This window comes from Thamnophis elegans, chromosome 9, assembly GCF_009769535.1.
Source record: "Thamnophis elegans isolate rThaEle1 chromosome 9, rThaEle1.pri, whole genome shotgun sequence".
NCBI lineage: Eukaryota > Metazoa > Chordata > Lepidosauria > Squamata > Colubridae > Thamnophis > Thamnophis elegans.
This window is the reverse complement of record NC_045549.1, coordinates 9,427,890-9,446,877: the sequence shown is the minus strand read 5'-3', so window position 1 is coordinate 9,446,877 and position 18,988 is coordinate 9,427,890. Positions and strand designations below refer to the sequence as shown.

General features: G+C 43.9%; 1 protein-coding gene across 1 annotated transcript in view; it reads left to right on the top strand.

Moving 5' to 3' along the window:
* ANTXR2 (ANTXR cell adhesion molecule 2) overlaps positions 1 to 18,988 on the top strand; it is a 173,666-nt gene that overhangs the window by 47,866 nt on the left and 106,812 nt on the right. Inside the window, exons 8-10 of the mRNA XM_032224554.1 lie at positions 747 to 807; positions 6,129 to 6,224; positions 8,175 to 8,244. Coding sequence (XP_032080445.1) covers positions 747 to 807; positions 6,129 to 6,224; positions 8,175 to 8,244 — 227 coding nt within the window. The remainder of the gene's footprint in view (positions 1 to 746; positions 808 to 6,128; positions 6,225 to 8,174; positions 8,245 to 18,988) is intronic.

Genomic DNA, 18,988 nt, shown 5'->3' with positions numbered 1-18,988 from the left:
CTGCCAGTGAAAATGAGGTTCCACCACAAAACCGCGCCCGACTAAACCGCGCCTGACTAAACCGCGTCGCTGACGTCATCAACAGGGCGACAACAGCGCGGAGACAGAAGCACGGTGTAAACCCTAAACCTAAAATTAACCCCTAAACCTAAACCTAACCCCCCTAAACCTAACCCTAAACCTAACCCTAAACCTAACCCTTAACCTAACCCTAACCCTAATCCTAACCCTTAACCTAACCCTAAACCTAACCCTAACCCTTAACCTAACCCTAACCCTTAACCTAACCCTAAACCTAACCCTAAAGCTAACCCTAAACCTAACCCTTACCTTAAGTTGAATCGGCTTGCTTTCAAAGCGCCCTTCGTGCTGGCTGTTGTCGCCCTGTTGATGATGTCAGCGACGCGGTTTAATCGGGCGCGGCTTAGTCGAGCGTGGTTTTGACGGGTCACGGAAAATGAAGCTCGGGAGGCCTCCTGAGCTTTATTTTCACTGGCAGAGGAACCATGGGCCAGTTCTTCACGGTTTCTAGGGTGGCCCTGGGGCCAGATCTAAGCACCCCGTGGGCCGAATCCGGCCCCCGGGCCTTGAGTTTGACACCCCTGTTCTACCTAAACAGGTATCACCCTTTGCAGTATCTTGCTAAAATAATTCCTCGTAACGGAATTCTTGTTGCCTTGGAAAAAAAAACACACCCTGTCATATACATTTGTCAGAAATATTTTTCCCCGTTTTACCCCAAACAGATACTGAAGCAATCGTGCACGGAAATCTTAAATCTGGAACCCTCAAGCGTTTGTGTAGGAGGTGAGTGTGCGACTGGAAAACAATGTGAAAATATTGACAATCCTGCTGTTACATCCTTGGGCAAAATGTGTAACTGTACTTCCATATGCTGAGTAGGAAGATGCGAATGAAAGGAACTTTCCTTTCCTTGCTCCAGTTTGCCAAAGCCTGTGTTAACAGATTTTAAACTCTTGCAGTTTTCTCTCCTTGGGAGTTGCAGATTTAAAAGGAAGGCATATTTACAATAATATTGTATTGCATATGTGGTGGGATGCACAACCTGGGGAGATTCATTAAGTTTCTCAACACCTAGGATTTTCTGAATTATAATCAACATCTTCCTAGGTCATCTCAATACTTTTGTGAAATAAAGAGGCTAAAGTACCTTTTCTTTCTTGGGAGCACAATCTATGTCTGTATTTTTCAAATTTGGTTGTTGGAAGATGGATGGACTTCAACTCCCAGAGTTCCCCAGAATTTCCCAGCCACAACATGCTGCCTGGGGAATTCTGGGATTTGAAGTCCATTGTTACTAAGGTTTGAGAAACACTGATTTTCATTAGTCTCAGTCTTCCCAGCAATGGTGGGTTCTGGATCCCGTTGCAACCGGTACGGTGCAACGGGGCCAGGCATCCACCACATGAACGTGCTCAGCACACGCGCACAAGCGTGCAGCGCTCAGACGCATACTTACCGCCCACAGCGCTTCGTGACGCCTCCGCGACGCTCAGTGGAGCGTTGCGCAGGCGCCGTACACTTCGTGCGTGAGCCCCGAAGCGCCGAACAGCTCAAATACAGGTAAGGAGTGCGGGCGGGTGAGTGGGCCCTCCGGAGCACCGTACCGGAACGGTCTCTGGTGCTCCCGGCAGGCACCGGTACGCTCGTACTGGGGCGTACCAGTCGTAACCCACTAATGCTTCCCATCCAGGCTGGCCTTTGCTGAGAATTCTGGGAGTTGAAGTCCACACAGCTGGCGAGCACATCAAGTTGGCCTAGGCTGAACCAAAGTCTACAGTTAGTCCTTGACTTTGACTGTAATGGAGCCTGACCATCACAGTCGTAATTTACGAGAGTTGCTAAGAAATCATCATGTGACCAAACCTTTAAAACCTTTTATATTTATTTATTTGATTTTATATCCTTTTTTTTCTTGTGGGGAAACAGCTTTTATTCCCCGTGACACTTAGCAACAACTGCTAGAAATTATTATCATTCTTTTTCGTGGACATTTAGTGATATTTCCTGACCAAAATGTGAAATATGAGGATTATTGCAGGAAAAAAAGAAATGAAAAGGCTGGAACAGCTGTTTCTTATTTACAGAACCTAATTTCACAAGTTCTCAATTAGACTGACTGTCGGTGATGGAGTGAGTGACTGGACTGACTTATTCCATTTCCCCTTGTGTATTCTTGAGCCAGGTTCTTTGTAAAAAAATTGTTTTAATTCATAAAAGCCTTTGTGCCCAAGAGCACGGATTTTCATCTCTTCTTCCCCCCAATTCCTCTTTCCATGTTTAAAGTCAAGTCATCAATGTTTATTACAGTCAAAGACCAGAGCAAGTTAAAAGACATTCAAGAAATACCCAGTTAAAAATTCCAGAATAAAATAACAAACAACAACATAACATCTATATTTAAGAGCAAGAGCCGAGGTGGCGCAGTGGTTAAATGCAGCACTGCAGGCTACTGCTAGATCAGCAGTTCAGCGGTTCAAATCTCACCGGCTCAGGGTTGACTCAGCCTTCCATCCTTCCGAGGTGGGTAAAATGAGGACCCAGATTGTTGGGGGCAATATGCTGACTCTCTGTAAACCGCTTAGAGAGGGCTGAAAGCCCTATGAAGCGGTATATAAGTCTACTGCTATTGCTATTGCTATTAAAAAAACACAACATAATTTGGCATTCAATCTGTCAGTGGGACGTGAACCAAAAACAACATGGCCTAACTATAATATAATATCAATCCTTAAACTCGGAAGGGCTACAGTCATTAGATTACCAAAATGCAAGAGAATGAGAATACAAAAGGATTTGTTAAGTTAGTTGTGTAAAATTGCGATGATGATCCCCACGTTCTGACAAAGCTATTGTGGGAAATCCCATGTTTAAAAGTCCAACAAGAATTAGGATTCCAGACCCTCTGTAAGCAAGGTGTGTGGTTTCCAAATTTGATATGAATAAATGAATAAAATACAGGCAATCCTCAACTTATAACGGTTCACCGACAAATGCGCGCATGACAAAAGTGCACCGACAAAACCGCGGCGAGAAAACCGCAACGTCAAAATCACGGCCACAACAGCACGCCGACAACAGCCCGCCAACTAAAGCGCGACATCAGGAAACAACGTGAAAACAACGTAATAACCCTAACCCTAACCCTAAATCTAACCCTGAATCTAACCCTAACCCTAACCCTAACCCTTACCTTAACTCTAATCGGGCTTTTGTGGGTACGGTTTTGTCGGTGTGTTGTTGTGGGCGTGATTTTGACATCGTGGTTTTCTCACCGCGGTTTTGTCGGCACGCTTTTGTCGTCCGTGCATTTGTCGGGTCACAACTTATAACCAGTTCAGTGAGTAAAGTTACAACAGCGTTGAAAAAAGTGAGTCATTTTTCGCATTTATGACCCTTTCCCACAATTATGTCCTTTGCAGCATCTCCATGGTTCACGTGATCAAAATTTGGATGCTGGGCAACTGACTCATATTTATGACGGTTACAGTGTCCTGGGGTCACGTGATCCGCTTTTGCGACCTTCTGACAAGCAAAGTCAACGGGGAAACCAGATTCACTTAACAGCCGTTGTGGCTAACTCAGCAAGGGCAGTGATTCACTTAACCAACTGTGGCAGGAAAGCTAGTAAAGTGAGGTAAACTCAACTTAAGAACTGTCTCGCTTAGCGACAGAAGTTTGGGGCTCCATTGGAGGGGTCATACGTTGAGGACCCCCTGTAAATAAATTGCTATCGTGTTCTCCTCCTCTTTGGAGCGTGTTCTTAGCATCTTTCATTTGGATGAGGAGGAGGAGGAGTAAAACAAGCCCTGGAGATGCATTGAACACCTAAATTTAGACATGCTAGCATTTTGTTAGTAGCAAGATGGAGAATGTAAACATGCAACTGCCACTCACCAATGTGTGTAGGAAATAAAAACCACTTTACTGTTGCAAGATAAAGGAGAAGGTAGCGAGGGCATTTGGATTTAAATCCAGGGAAGTTTGGGAATCGACTTTCACTGTCGGAGGCTACAGCTGCAAATCATACTGTTTATGCCTTACAGTAAAGATTTAGTTTGTGTGGAAAATTTCATTTAAGTTATAGAGTGCCAATGTGAAGCTTGGCAGGAGAATATTTTCAGAGGCAGCATATTTTACTTCAAGGGCATTGGTGGGTTCCTACTGGTTCAGACCGGTTTGGCAGAACCGGTCGTGGCTTGGTGGCCTGGATCGCTGGGACCGGCAGCGACCCAGGCCTGCCACACCCCTGAACCAGTTGTCTGGGTGGCGCCATAGGCGCCGCCATCTTGTTTTTCGGTTCGGCGCATTCTCAGGACAGTTTTAATGGTGCTGTGCATGCACACGCAGCGTGCATCAAGCATGTGCGGCGTGCATACGGGCGAACCGGCAGTAGTTTCTGCCGGAACCCACCCCTGCTCAAGGGTACCTCAAGGGTGGACTAACCTTTTTTAGGGCTAAGTCTGTGCAAAACTGCAGGCGTTCCAAGTTAAAAATGGCTGAAAAAAAAGTAACTTAAAATGTTTTTCACACCGACGGCCCTTGCAGTATCCTCATGGTCACCTGATCAAAATTTGGACACTTGGCAACTGGCATGTAGTTTATGATAGTTGCAGGGTCACAGGATCATGTGATCACCTTCTGGCAAGCAATGTCAGTGATAAGGCCCGTTCACTTAACTTAACCACTGTAGTGATTCATTTCAAAATTGCGGCAAGAAAGGTCATAAAATGGGTCAAAACTCAACAACTCTCTTGTGTACCAAAAGAAATTTAGAGTTCAGTTGTGGTTAGGGGAGTCAATTGGCTTTTGTGGTAGAGCCAAAGAAAGCTCCCGAGTAAGCTTGATTTAATTTATTTTAAATTATATGATTATTATATGATTATATAGAATAGAATAGAATAAGTTTATTTATAGGCCGCCCTTTTCCCTGAGGGGACTCAGGGCGGCTAACAACTTATATGGGAGGGGGAACATACAATGACATATAACACAATGTATAATTAAAATCGAGCAACATTCATTCAACATTCGGGTGGGGGCGGATTATACTCTTTACCCCCAGGCCTGACGGGATAGCCAGATCTTGAGGGCTGTGCGGAAGGTCGCAAGGGTGGTGAGGGTACGAATCTCCACAGGGAGATCGTTCCAGAGGGTCGGAGCTGCTACTGAAAAGGCTCTCCTCCGCGTAGTTGCCAGCCGGCACTGGCTGGCAGATGGCACTCGGAGGAGGCCTAATCTGTGGGATCTGATGGGTCGAGAGGAGGTAATTGGCAGGAGGCGGTCTCTCAAGTATCCAATATCCATATGATTATTCCCTTATGTATCTCTATATTAAAAATGGCTCTCTGTGTGTGTGTGTGTGTATGTGTGTGTGTGTTTTCCAGCATAAACTTGGTACACAGATGACTTACTCTTTGGTAAGACACCCCTAACACTCCTCGGGGTGTGTGTTCTGTTAAGATACAGTCTGTTGTGCTGCCATATTGGCTTCTACAGTACAGCACAGTGGAGTTGCCATGGTAACGGCTTTACAGTACTCCACAAGTACTTACCTCCTTTGGTAAGGGGGAGAACCCAACATTAGAAATTACATTCGGTCCGGACATTTTCCCCCTATAAATAAATACCCAGACAACACCAGGTTATCAGCTCGTGTTTAATAATTATTCCCTATTAAATTAACAATTAAAATATATAGTTTAATGACAACTACTGGAAGGATTGTAGAGGGCTGCAGATTGTGTCTCTCTTGTTTCTCAATTTAAACAAAGAGAGACATTAAGAAGATGATGGTTTGGATAAACACATCTGCGATCCAAATTACACCCTCTCAAAATTCACTGAGAAATTTGGTGAAAAGAATTATCACTGGGGATATCTATTAACCGACCTCCCACTCTTTCCCTCCTTCTCCAGCTGTTTTACAAGGGCAAGCCTTTTTTTTAACTTGTTCTGCTTTCTTTCCAGAATCATAGACATTAAGTATAAACATCATCAAATGCCGAGTATAAAATATTAAGAGCTTATTTTGCTCTTGAAAGTCAGAAAGTAAGGAAACTTGGCACATCTCTGCTTGCTGATGACTTGTTGGTTCTGCTTTTCAGAGGAATTTCAAGTTGTTCTAAGTGGAACAGGATTCACGTTGGGTAGGACACCAGAGAGTGTCGTCTGCAGTTTTATGGTGAATGGAACAACCCTGAGTAAGTATCCCTACAGCACAGAACATTTTAGTCATCAGATTACATATATGTCCTCTGATGTCCACAAAATCAGGGGTCACCAACCTTTCGGACCTCAGGGGCCACTAAATTCATAATTTTAAATTACACGTACCACTAATATCTGCCTAATGACTGGGTAGGCATGGCTAGGTGGTCATGTGACTGGGTGGGCGTGGCCAACTTGATGTCACTCACGTCGAGGGGCGCCTCACCAGCCTCTACTCACCCCTCCCCTGCCAGCACTCCTCGCCTTCCTGCCTGGGGTCCTTAGGCCCTAACAGAAAGCAGTTGTTAGGGCCACATCAAGGCTGTGGTTTGCCTTTGTGAGCGGCAGGTGGGCCTGGCCAACTGGGTGGGCATGGCTAGTTTGATGCCACTTCCCAAACAATCGCCATGTTTCCTCTTCGCATTGGGTAGATTGGGCTGAAGCAATGCAGGCCGCGCCCCTCACATTTTCCAGAACGGCCTGAGATCTGACCATATCGCAGGCCGGATCTGGCCTTGTGTTTCACACCCCTGCCCTATACCCTTTCAGACAAATATCTCATCTCTTCTTAAAAGCCTTCAGTGTTGGAGCACCCACAACTTCTGGGGGCAAGAGAGACCGCTGATTAATTAGTCGACCCATTCTCATAACATGGGTAGAAATTGGCTACGTTGCTGTCAGAAGCTCCTCAGCCTGGTTGCTTGTATCAGAAAATTTGCTGGTTCACTGATGGAGCCTCTAGAATAACTTTATTGTCACTTTGAATGTACGTTAATGGGCATACATTAAAATGAAATTTCGTTGCATTCGGCTCTCAAAGGGTGTCCAATATACACTACATTAACATGACAAAATTAAGTAAGTAAGTAAGTAAGTAAGTAAGTAAGTAAGTAAGTAAGTAAGTAAGTAAATATTTAAAAAGCATCCATGTACTACATACATTTGTATGCATATACCCACATGCATACCTTTTAAAAATTTGTTTGTTTATTTATTTATTTATTTATTCATTCCTCTGTCTGTCTGTCTGTCTGTCTGTCTGCCTGCCTGCCTGCCTGCCTGCCTATCTATCTATCTATCTATCTATCTATCTATCTATCTATCTATCTATCTATCTATCTATCTATCTATCTATCATCTATCTATCTATCAATCATCTATCATCTATCATCTATCATCTATCTCTATCATATATATCTATCTATCTTTCTTTCTATCTATCTTTCTATCTTTCTATCTTTCTATCTATCTATCTATCTATCTATCTATCTATCTTTCATCTATCTTTCATCTATCTATCTATCTATCATATCTATCTTTCTATCTATTATATCTATCTGTCTGTCTATCTGTCTGTCTAGCTGCCTCGCTGTCTAGCTATCTAGCTATCTAGCTATCTATATCCATCCATCCGTCCATCCATCTATCAATTTACTTACTTACTTACTTACTAACTAACTATACACCTACCAGTAGTGGGATCCAGCCAGTTCGCACCTATTCGGGAGAACCGGTTGGTAACTTTCTAAGCAGTTCGGAGAACTGGTTGTTGGAAGAAATCTTTTGTTTTTCCCCACTTTACAGGGGTAATCCTGTAACATTCTGGTGGTGTTTCTAGCCTAATCTTTATTGCCCTGCTTACAGAAACTGCCTCTCCAGTTAACCCTTATTATCATTGTAACAACTAAGGCGAAGTGCCCATCGACCTGAGTGACATTGACTTGGCCACGCCCACATGATCACATGACCACCGAGCCCTGCCTACCCAGCTGATCATTAGGGCAGAGAACTGGTTGGTAAATTATTTGAATCCCACCACTGATACCCACATATATTATATGACACAGAGAAACAACACAGTTTTTATCCTCTTTGTTGATCAGCAGATATTATCCGATTATACAATATATGATCTTTTTGGTCTTTTGTTTGTATTTTTTTAGATGTACAACCGGAAAAAGTGGAATCTAATTTCATGCTCTGTCCGGCACCCGTTCTCCATGAGGCTGGACAGTAAGTATTTTAATCCCATGTTGAGGCATAAGGCAGGGTGAGAGGGAGGAGCTTACTCCAAGGATGTACAGGTAGCCCTTGTAACCATTTCTTTAGCGCTCGCTCAAAGTTACGATGACATTGGAAAATTGACTGACGAGCAGTTCTTCCACTTAACAGCCATTGCAGCTTCCCCACAGTCATGTGATCAAAATTGGGGTACTTGGCAATTGGCATGTCTTTATGCCAATTGCAACATTTCAGGTCATGTGATTGGCATGGCGGTTAGAACGCAGCATTGCAGGCTGACTCTGCCCACTGCCGGGAGTTCGATCCTGGCCGGCTCAAGGTTGACTCAGCCTTCCGTCCTTCCGAGGTGGGTAAAATGAGGACCCAGATTGTTGGGGGCAATAGGCTGACTCTGTAAACCGCTTAGAGAGGGGCTGTAAGCATTGTGGAGCGGTATATAAGTCTTAAGTGCTATTGCTTGGGAAGGAAGGAAGGAAGGAAGGAAGGAAGGAAGGAAGTAATGGAAATGAGAAGGAAGGAAGAAAGCCATAGTGGCATAGTGGTTAGAACACAGCATTGCAGGCTGACTCTGCCCACTGCTAGGAGTTCAGTCCTGACTGGCTGAAAATTGATTCAGCCTTCCATCCTTCCAACGGCTTCCAAGGTGGGTAAAATGAGGACCCAGATTGTTGGGGGCAATAGGTTGAATCTGTAAACCTCTTAGAGAGGGGCTGTAAGCACTGTGGAGCGATATATAAGTCTTAAGTGCTACTGCTTGGGAAGGAAGGAAGGAAGGAAGGAAGGAAGATGAAAACGAAGTAATGGAAATGAGAAGGAAGGAAGGAAGCCATAGTGGCATAGTGGTTAGAACACAGCATTGCAGGCTGACTCTGCCCACTGCTAGGAGTTCAGTTCTCACTGGCTTAAACTTGATTCAGCCTTCCATCCTTCCAACGCCTTCCGAGGTGGGTAAAATGAGGACCCAGATTGTCGGGGGCAAGAGGTTGAATCTGTAAACCTCTTAGAGAGGGGCTGTAAGCACTGTGGAGTGGTATATAAGTCTTAAATGCTACTGCTTGTGAAGGAAGGAAGGAAGGAAGGAAGGAAAGAAGGAAGATGAAAACGAAGTAATGGAAATGAGAAGGAAGGAAGGAAGCCATAGTGGCATAGTGGTTAAAACACAGCATTGCAGGCTGACTCTGCCCTCTGCTAGGAACTCAGTCCTGACCGGCTGAAACTTGATTCAGCCTTCCATCCTTCCAACGCCTTCCGAGGTGGGTAAAATGAGGACCCAGATTGTTGGGGGCAAGAGGTTGAATCTGTAAACTGCTTAGAGAGGGCTGGAAGGCACTGTGAAGCGGTATATAAGTCTTAAGTGCTATTGCTATTGCCAATTGTGATCTTCCTGGTTGGCTCTTGACAAGCAAAGATAATGGGAAGTGCTTCATTTGCTTACCGACCTACTGATCCACTTAAAAACTGCAGTAACACACTTGACAACTGTGGCAAAAAAAAGGCATAATATTGGCGAAACTCAATTACCAACCACTGTTTAAGAACAGAACTTATGATCCCAATTAGCTGAGACCTAATTGTACTACCTGGGACAAACAGGAGAAACGAATGTGAATTTAAAAGGTTGTTTTTATTTTGATCTACTGTATCTATTACTGCTAGTCTGAAAGGCAAAGTATGTTCTCCGGGATGGGTGTCCTGTGATTATTATGGTTTATTTGTTAGAAGTGTGCAAAATGTTTGGAATCTAGAAACAAGGGTCGAAAACAGGCTGCTCTGAATATACAGCTTTTCATCCTATTGCAGGGTAGGATTCTTGGAGTACGGGGGGGGGCGGGGCGCGTGGGGACGGGCATGCGTGCATTGCATTATGGGTGCGAGCGCCCGGGGGCGCTCTTGTCGTGAGCGTACTTTCAGCACGCAACAACAAAAAAGGTTACGCATTACTGCCCTAGATAGTTCCCCAACCAGTTGGCATTAAGTATTTTAACCAAGTTCTCTATGCGGAGGGAACATTTTTTTCCTACTTCAGGAAAAAGTATGATTAAAGGCGATGGGCATTTGGAATGGTTGACTTTTGGGGGGAGTTTATTAGAGCTTGGTGCATTTGTTACAGTGGTGGGATTCAAATAATTCAACAACCGGTTTTCTGCCCTAATGACCAGCTGGGTAGGTGGGGCTCGGTGGTCATGTGACTGGGTGGGCGTGGCCAACTCAACGTCACTCACGTCGATGGGCGCTTCACTTTAGCTCTTACAATGTAGCAATAGCAGTTAGACTTATATACCGCTTCATAGGGCTTTCAGCCCTCTCTAAGCGGTTTACAGAGTCAGCATATCGGCCCCAAAAACAATCCGGGTCCTCATTTTACCCACTTTGGAAGGATGGAAGGCTGAGTCAACCCTGAACTGGTGAGATTTGAACAGCCGAACTGCAGAATTGCAGTCAGCTGAAGTAGCCTGCAGTGCTGCATTTAACCACTGCGCCACCTCGGCTCTTACTAATGTACTAAGTGTTAACTGGAGAGGTGGTTTCTGTAAGCAGGGCAGTAAAGATTAGGCTAGAAACAACACCAGAATGTTTCCTTCCTGCATTCCTTACAGGATGAGCCCTGTAAAGTGGAAAACAAAATAAGATTTCTTCCAACAACTGGTTCTCCGAACTGCTTAGAAAGTTAACAAGCGGTTCTCCCGAATAGGTGCGAACCGGCTGAATCCCACCACTGATTTATTAGCAAATTTAGTAATCTGGTTTCTGTAAGCATTGAGCTTAAGGCACTCACTAGCGGTTGGGAAAGATAGTTTTATGATTCGTCAAAGAGTATGATTGTAAAGTAACTAATAAGGCTAAATGAGATGCAGAAAAGGTTCATGTTGGGGTTGTGCCATTGCCCCCCCCCTTGGGGGGGCAAGTATGGGTAGGGAGTTAGAGTTAGAATAGTAACTCTTAGCTGGCATGTTGAGTAGAAAATTCTAGGCCAACGCAATGCATAGTTTTTAATCTGTCGAAAGCACAAAAGCATTGTTCCCTTTCTCTGTCCCTCCCCACTCTTTCGAAATGGTACATTCTGAACATCATGTCGAGCTCATCTGTTTTAGCTCCAAGATGATCACTACAGCGCAACCTGCCAAATGAGCACAAAATGTGCTGAATTTTTATCGCATGTCTTTCCAACCTTGGTGCAAACGAGGAGAACATGTTGTATTTTTATTGTGTTGGGCTACAATTGTCAGGCTGTACAGGGTTGCTGCAGTCAATGCTCACTAAATTATAATGGCAGGGCCAGGAAAGCACTGAGTAGACTGGAAGCTCTCTGTCTCTGTCTCTCTCTCTGTGTGTCTCTCTCTCTTTCTCTCTGTCTCTCTCTGTCTCTGTCTCTCTCTGTCTCTCTCTCTCTGATTCTCTCTCTGTCTGTGTGTCTCTGTCTCTCTCTCTATCTCTGTCTCTTTCTCTCTATGTCTATCTCTGTCTCTCTGTCTCTCTCTATCTCTGTGTGTGTTTCTGTCTGTCTGTCTGTCTGTCTCTCTCTGTCTCTCTCTGTTTATCTGTCTCTGTCTCTCTCTATATATATATATATCTGTGTCTCTCTGTCTCTCTCTCAGTCTCTGTCTCTCTATGTCTCTCTTTATGTCTATCTCTGTCTCTGCCTCTCTGCCTCTCTCTCTCTCTGTGTTTCTCTGCCTCTGTCTCTCTCTGTCTCTCTCTCTGTCTATCTGTCTCTGTCTCTCTTTGTCTCTGTCTCTCTGTCTCTGTCTCTCTCTCTCTCTGTTTCTCTGTCTCTATGTCTCTCTGTCTCTGTCTCTCTCTCTCTGTTTCTCTCTCTCGCTGTGTCTCTCTCTATGTCTCTGTCTCTGTCTCTCTGTCTCTGTCTCTCTCTGTCTCTCTGTCTCTCTCTCTCTGTCTCTCTGTCTCTCTCTGTCTCTCTGTCTCTCTCTGTGTCTCTCTCTATGTCTCTGTCTCTGTGTCTCTCTATGTCTCTCTCTCTCTGTCTCTCTGTCTCTGTGTCTCTGTGTCTCTGTGTCTCTGTGTCTGTCTATCTGTCTGTCTGTCTCTTTCTCTCTCTCTCTCCATCTCTCTCTCTGTCTCTCTCTGTCTCTCCGTCTCTGTCTCTGTTTCTCTCTCTCTTTCTCTCTCCCCATCTCTCTCTGTCTCTGTCTCTCTCTGTGTATCTCTGTCTCTCTGTATGTCTCTCTCTGTCTCTCTCTCTTTGACTCTCTCTCTCTCCGTCTCTCTCTGTCTCTCTCTTTCTGTCTCTCTCTCTCTCTGTGTCTCTCTGTGTGTCTCTCCGTCTCTGTCTCTCCGTCTCTCTCTCTCTCTCTGTCTCTCTCTCTCTCATTTTAGCCCCTTGGATGGACATATAAAGTCTTGTGGTTTTGCAGAAACCAAATTTGGCCAAGGCTGCTTTGTAACCAATCACAAAGATGATATATCCCCCAAAGCGAATGTACATATTTGAACTCCTGACTTTCTACTGGCATAATTGGTGCTGTTGTTGGACGCCACCCAAAGTTCGAGTGGTGCGAACTTGAGTTGCTAACTCGCTAGCCATTTGCAAAGTGCTTCTCTCCCCTCCCTTCTCCAATGCAGTTTGAATGTGGAGTAGATTAGCCTCCAAGAGGGTTAAAACAGTCTCCCCCGGGCTCTGGAGGCCAGAAACAGGCCCATTTTCCGGACTTCCAGAACTTCTGGAAGGCCCATTTTTTGCCGTCCCAGAGCCATCCAAAATGGGCTGCATGGAGACTCCTGGGAGGGGAGGGGTAGGGGGGGGGCAACCAGTCCTTACAATTACTGGTTCAGTGAACTGGATGTAAAATTAACACCCGGTTAACCAGTGGTGGGATTCAAATAATTTAACAACCGGTTCTCTGCTCTAATGACCAGCTGGGTAGGCGGGGCTTGGTGGTCATGTGACTGGGTGGGCATGGCCAACTCAATGTCACTCACGTTGATGGGCGCTTCGCCTTAGCTTATTACAATGTAATAAGGGTTAACTGGAGAGGCAGTTTCTGTAAGCAGAGCAATAAAGATTAGGCTAGAAACAACACCAGAATGTTTCCTTCCTGCCTTCCTTACAGGATTAGCCCTGTAAAGTGGAAAAAAAATGAGATTTCTTCCAACAACCTGTTCTCCGAACTACTTAGAAAGTTACCAACCGGTTCTCCCGAATAGGTGCGAACCGGCTGAATCCCACCACTGCGGTTAACCCAAACTGGTCCGAACTGGCTGAATCCCACCCCTGGTCGTAAGTCACTTTTTCAGTGCTGTTGCCACTTTGAACGGTCACTAAATGAATGGTTGTAAGTCGAGGACTACCTGTATTCCAAATGCTGTTTGACCTGTGCAGAACAGAATGCAGATATTCACAAATCACAAATAACTTTTCATTAAATATGCAACTATAATAAAACTTGTATTTTGATCCAGTGGGTGACAGCCTTTGAAATCAGAGAAATAGACACTTTGGTTTGAATTTTCTTTCTCTGTCCCGGATTTCATTGGATCGGCCTACTTTACAGGTCTATTTAAAAGAAAATTACAGGGTGGGAGCGAGGCACCGTATGAGCTTCTCTAAGTTTGGAAACGTTCTGGGAGACAAATATAATTCACCATCGCTCTGCAATTCAACCCTTACTTGTGGTTTTTAGCGCGCTCTGAAGTCAGTGGTAGAGTCCGCTAGATTCTCCATCCTGTGGTCATCCTGTGCCATCCTCCACCCTGTGTTTCTGAAAACCCCAGTGGATGGTCACTAATGATCTAAGTGCCTGTGTCCACTGTAACAAAATTGCCAAAAAGGCATTAAGAGTTGTTAACCTAATCTTGCATAGCTTCTTCTCTGGTAATATAGTATACTTCTAACCAGGGCATACAAAACATTTGCTAGACCGATTCTTGAATACAGCTCATCAGTCTGGAACCCGCACGGCATATCGGACGTTAATATAATTGAGAGAGTCCAGAGATATTTCACGAGAAAAGTCCTCCACTCCTTGGCTCGCAACAGAATCCCTTACGTCACCCGGCTTGAAATTTTGGGCTTAGACAACTTAGAACTACGCCACCTTTGATCTCACCTGAGCGTAGTACCTAAAATTATCTGCTACAATGTCCTGCCTGCTAATGACTACTTCAGCTTCAACCACAACAATACAGGAGCACACAATAGACACAAACTCAAAGCAAACCGCTCCAAACTTGATTGCAGAAAATACGACTTCAGCAACAGAGAGGTCAATGCCTGGAATGCATTACTTGACTCTGTGGTTTCTTCCCCCAACTCCCAAAACTTTAACCTTCTACTGTCTACTACCAACCTCACCCCATTCCTAAGAGGTCTTTATGGGACGTGCATAAGCGCACCAATGTGCCTACCGTCCCTATCCTAATGTTTCTTTTTATTCGTATCCATTTCATGTATCCAAAATCATGTTTATATTTATATATTTTATCTAATACATGTTTGGTGAGATAGATAGATAGATAGATAGATAGATAGATAGATAGATAGATAGATAGATAGATAGATAGATAGTAATGCATACTTGATGAAATAGATAGATAGATAGATAGATAGATAGATAGATAGATAGATAGATAGATAGATAGATACAGTAGATAGATAGATAGTAATTCATCCTTGGCAAGATAGACAGACAGACAGACAGACAGACAGACAGACTGATAGATAGATAGATAGATAGATAGATAGTAATGCATACTTTGTGAAATAGATAGATAGATACAGTAGATAGATAGTAATTCATCCTTGTTGAAATAGATAGATAGATAGATAGATAGATAGATAGATAGATAGTCATCCATCCTTGGCGAAATAGATAGATAGATAGATAGATAGATAGACAGACAGACAGACAGACAGACAGACAGACAGACATGCATACTTGGCAAAATAGATTAGATAGATAGATAGATAGATAGATAGTTAGTTAGTAATGCATACTTGGTGAAATAGATAGATAGATAGATAGACAGACAGACAGACAGAAATGTGGGATGAGCTTTAGAGCTCATTTACATTGGACAGTTTGCCATCTTGCCTTTTGTTAAAAAGGAAAACAACAGCCTTCACTGTTCTACGTCGTAGCTTGAGGACTCTCTGTTCTCTTGGCCGGCCCCCACTTTTACCAGCAAGCTGTTTTTCAGTGCTATAATAATGTACCCATTTCTTTCTGTAAAGCAACTTGGAAGCTCAAGTGAGATCTATGCGTGATTGCATCCAACCGATTTTGAAAGCAAGTTTTGTTTTATTTTATTAAGTCACAGCAGCATCTGGCTAAAGAGGAGGGCAAGGGGATTGTCAGATCCATGAACCAGGCACAGCTGAGTCATTCTGGAAGAATATGATATGTTTGGTCGACAACTGTGGTGGCCTCCTGTGCTGTCAGCCGAAGCTGGCGCCTGGAACCACTTTGCAAAGGAGAAATAATGCAGATAGTGCAATCCTGTGCAAGCTATTCAGAAGTGAACCTTAACTCAGTTTAGCAGGAGTTACTCTCCGGTGTATACAGGTAGTCCTCGACTTAGAACAGTTCATTTAGTGACCAAAGTTACAACAGCACTGAAAAAAGTGACTTACGACCATTTTTCACCCTTATGACCGTTTCAGCATCCCCATGGTCACGAGATCAACATTCCCAGTTTAGTTAACAACAGCGTTGAAAAAAGGAGGGACTCATTTTTCACACTTATGACCCTTTCCCACAATTACATCCTTTGCAGCATCGCCATGGTCACACGATGATGCCTTGCAACTGCTTCACATTTACGACGGCTGCAGCGTCCCGGGGTTGCGTGATCCCCTTTTGTGACCTTCTGACTAGCAAATTCAATGGGGAAGCCAGATTTCACTTAACAACTTCGTTGCTAATTTAACCACTGTGGCGATTCACTTAACAACCGTGGCAAGAAAGGTCGTAAAATTGGGCGAAACTCACTTTACTAATGTCTCGTGTAATTTGGGGCTTAATGGTGGTTGTACTTTGAGGACTTCCTCTATAGGATCATAATTATTAGCGATTTTTATTTTTTTCTGATTGGGTTTATAACCAAGCCATGGAGTGTTTAAATCTTGGTTTATAGAAGAAACGTCATCCTAAAATGATGTCAAACAGGGGTGTCAAACTTGAGTCCCACGGGCGGGATGTGTCATGCACTGGCCACACCCACCCCTTGTTTAGCGCAGGAAAAAAAAGTTGTGATTTGTCACGTGACAACAACATGTTGGCGAGAGTTTGACACCCCTGCTGTAAAACATAAGTGATTTCACTTTTGGCTAAATCCATGGAATCCCTATTATGGTCTATTGTAATGTGTTTTTTTCCAAATTGTGAAAGTGCTAGATTATATTCAAGCAAACTATGTGAATGGAGTACATACATTCAGTCAATTCTACTACCCTGACTGTGAGAGCTGAAAAAGCTTCTTGGATGAGAATAGAATAGGATAGAACAGAGTAGAGTAGAGTAGAATAGAGTGAATAGTATAGTATGGTATGGTATGGTATGGTATGGGATGGGATGGTATGGTATGGTATGGTATGGGATGGGATAGGATAGGATAGTAGAGTAAATAGAATAGAATAGGATAGGACAGTAGAGTAAATAGAATAAGATAGGATAGGATAGAGCAGAGCACAGCAGAACAGGACATATAGAATAGAATAGAATAGGATAGGATAGAATAGAATAGAATTCTTTATTGGCCAAGTGTGATTGAACACACAAGGAATTTGTCTTTGGTGCATAAGCTCTCAGTTTACATAAATAAAATATAATATTCATCAAGAATCATAAGATACAACACTTAGTGATAGTCCTAGGTTACTAATAAGCAATCAAATTATACTCAGAAACAAATAAAACAATATAAAATTTAAAGATACAAGCAACAGTAGATAATTTGATTGTGTTGTGGTGATTAGTTGTTTAGCAGAGTGTTGGCATTCGGGGAAAAACTGTTCTTGTGTCTAGTTGTCTTGGTGTGCAGTGCTCTATAGCATCATTATGAGGCTAGGAGTTGAATCAATTTATGTCCAGGATGTGAGGGGTCTATAGATATTTTCACAGCCTTCTTTTTGACTCATGCAGTGTACAGGTCCTCGATGGAAGGCAGGTTGGCAGTAATTGTTTTTTCTGCAGTTCTGATTATCCTCTGAAGTCTGTGTCTGTCTTATTGGGTTGCAGAACCAAACCAGACAATTATAGAGGTGCAGATGACAGACTCAATGATTCCCCAGTAGAACAGAATCAGCAAATATCTTCAAAGAAAAACCAGAAAGTCCATTTGGGGTGACTGAGAATCTCCATAAGCACTCACACCACAGTGACATATTGCAGAATATTATTATCCATCCAATTTCTTTCTAATATTTCCTATGCACCTTCCTTTCCCTGAACATGTTCCAACAGATATTGGAGTTCATTACAGACCTCTGTTGGTGCTTCTTCAACTTATTCACCAATTTGTCAGCTTTTGATCTTTTTTTTTTGCTACAGCTAATGAAGGAAACTTTGCTGGTTTGATAATTGCTAGTCATTCCATTGGGCCTGAAGGCCCCAACATTGAATTTTCAATGGCCTTTTTTTTTCTTTAAAAGGGAAGAAGTGACTCCCGCCCCCACTTCTATTTCTCAAATGTATGTAGTGGATTTTATGTAGTGGTTCCTCTCGGCCTCACCCTGGAGGCTGAGTGATGGTACCCAAGGACTGGTCAACATTATGGTGCTGTTGTTTTAGCTTTATTTGTTTTAGAAGCACGCAGGGTAGGGATTGCTGTGCAAGGTGACGGCTATGGAGTGTGTTTGTCTAATTAACTTTTGGCGCAAGATGCCGAACCATTAAGAAGCTAGTTAGTAGCGCTCCGGAATAAACACATCTGGTCCTGCGAAGAGAAGCGGTTCTGCCTGGCGTTGGGTGACAGATGTGCTGATGGCTCCCTCTGTCCTCTCCTTTAAATAATTAACAATGTGCTGCTGGACAAGTCCTCAAAGCCAGCTGTTTGCTCCACCCTCATTAGCTCGCAGCATCTCCGTAGTGCACAGTTTTTTTCTTTTGGCTATTCTGACAAAAGTCCTTTGCTAGGCAGGGGCTGGAAGGGGATGAGCTGGGGGGAAATCGCAACTTTTGAAATAAGACTAGACCAGAGGTGGTATTCAGCCGGTTTGGACCAGTTCACCCGAACTGGTAGTGGAAATCATGGGTGTGTATCTCCTCCCCCCCCCCCCCGTCTCTATGCCGTCCTATTTAGGCACATTTTCAAGCCAAAGCACATGCTCGGGAGGCCAAGGACACGCATGGATGGAGTGCGAGCGAGCAAAGTGCGCATACTCACATTTGTGACCTGGTAGGGGAAGTAAGGACGGCACGCGGCTCAGTGGCTAAGATGCTGAGCTTGTCGATCGAAAGGTTGGCAGTTCAGCGGTTCGAATCCCTAGCGCCGCGTAATGGAGTGAGCTCCGGTTACTTGTCCCAGCTTCTGCCAACCTAGCAGTTCGAAAGCATGTAAAAAATGCAAGTAGAAAAATGCAAGTAGGAATCACCTTTGGTGGGAAGGTAACAGCATTCCGTGCGTCTTTGGCATTTAGTCATGCAGGCCACATGACCACGGAGATGTCTTCGGACAGCGCTGGCTCTTTGGCTTTGAAACAGAGAGGTTCACCACCCCCTAGAGTCGGGAACAACTAGCACATATGTGCAAAGGGAACCTTTACCGTTACCTTTTAGGG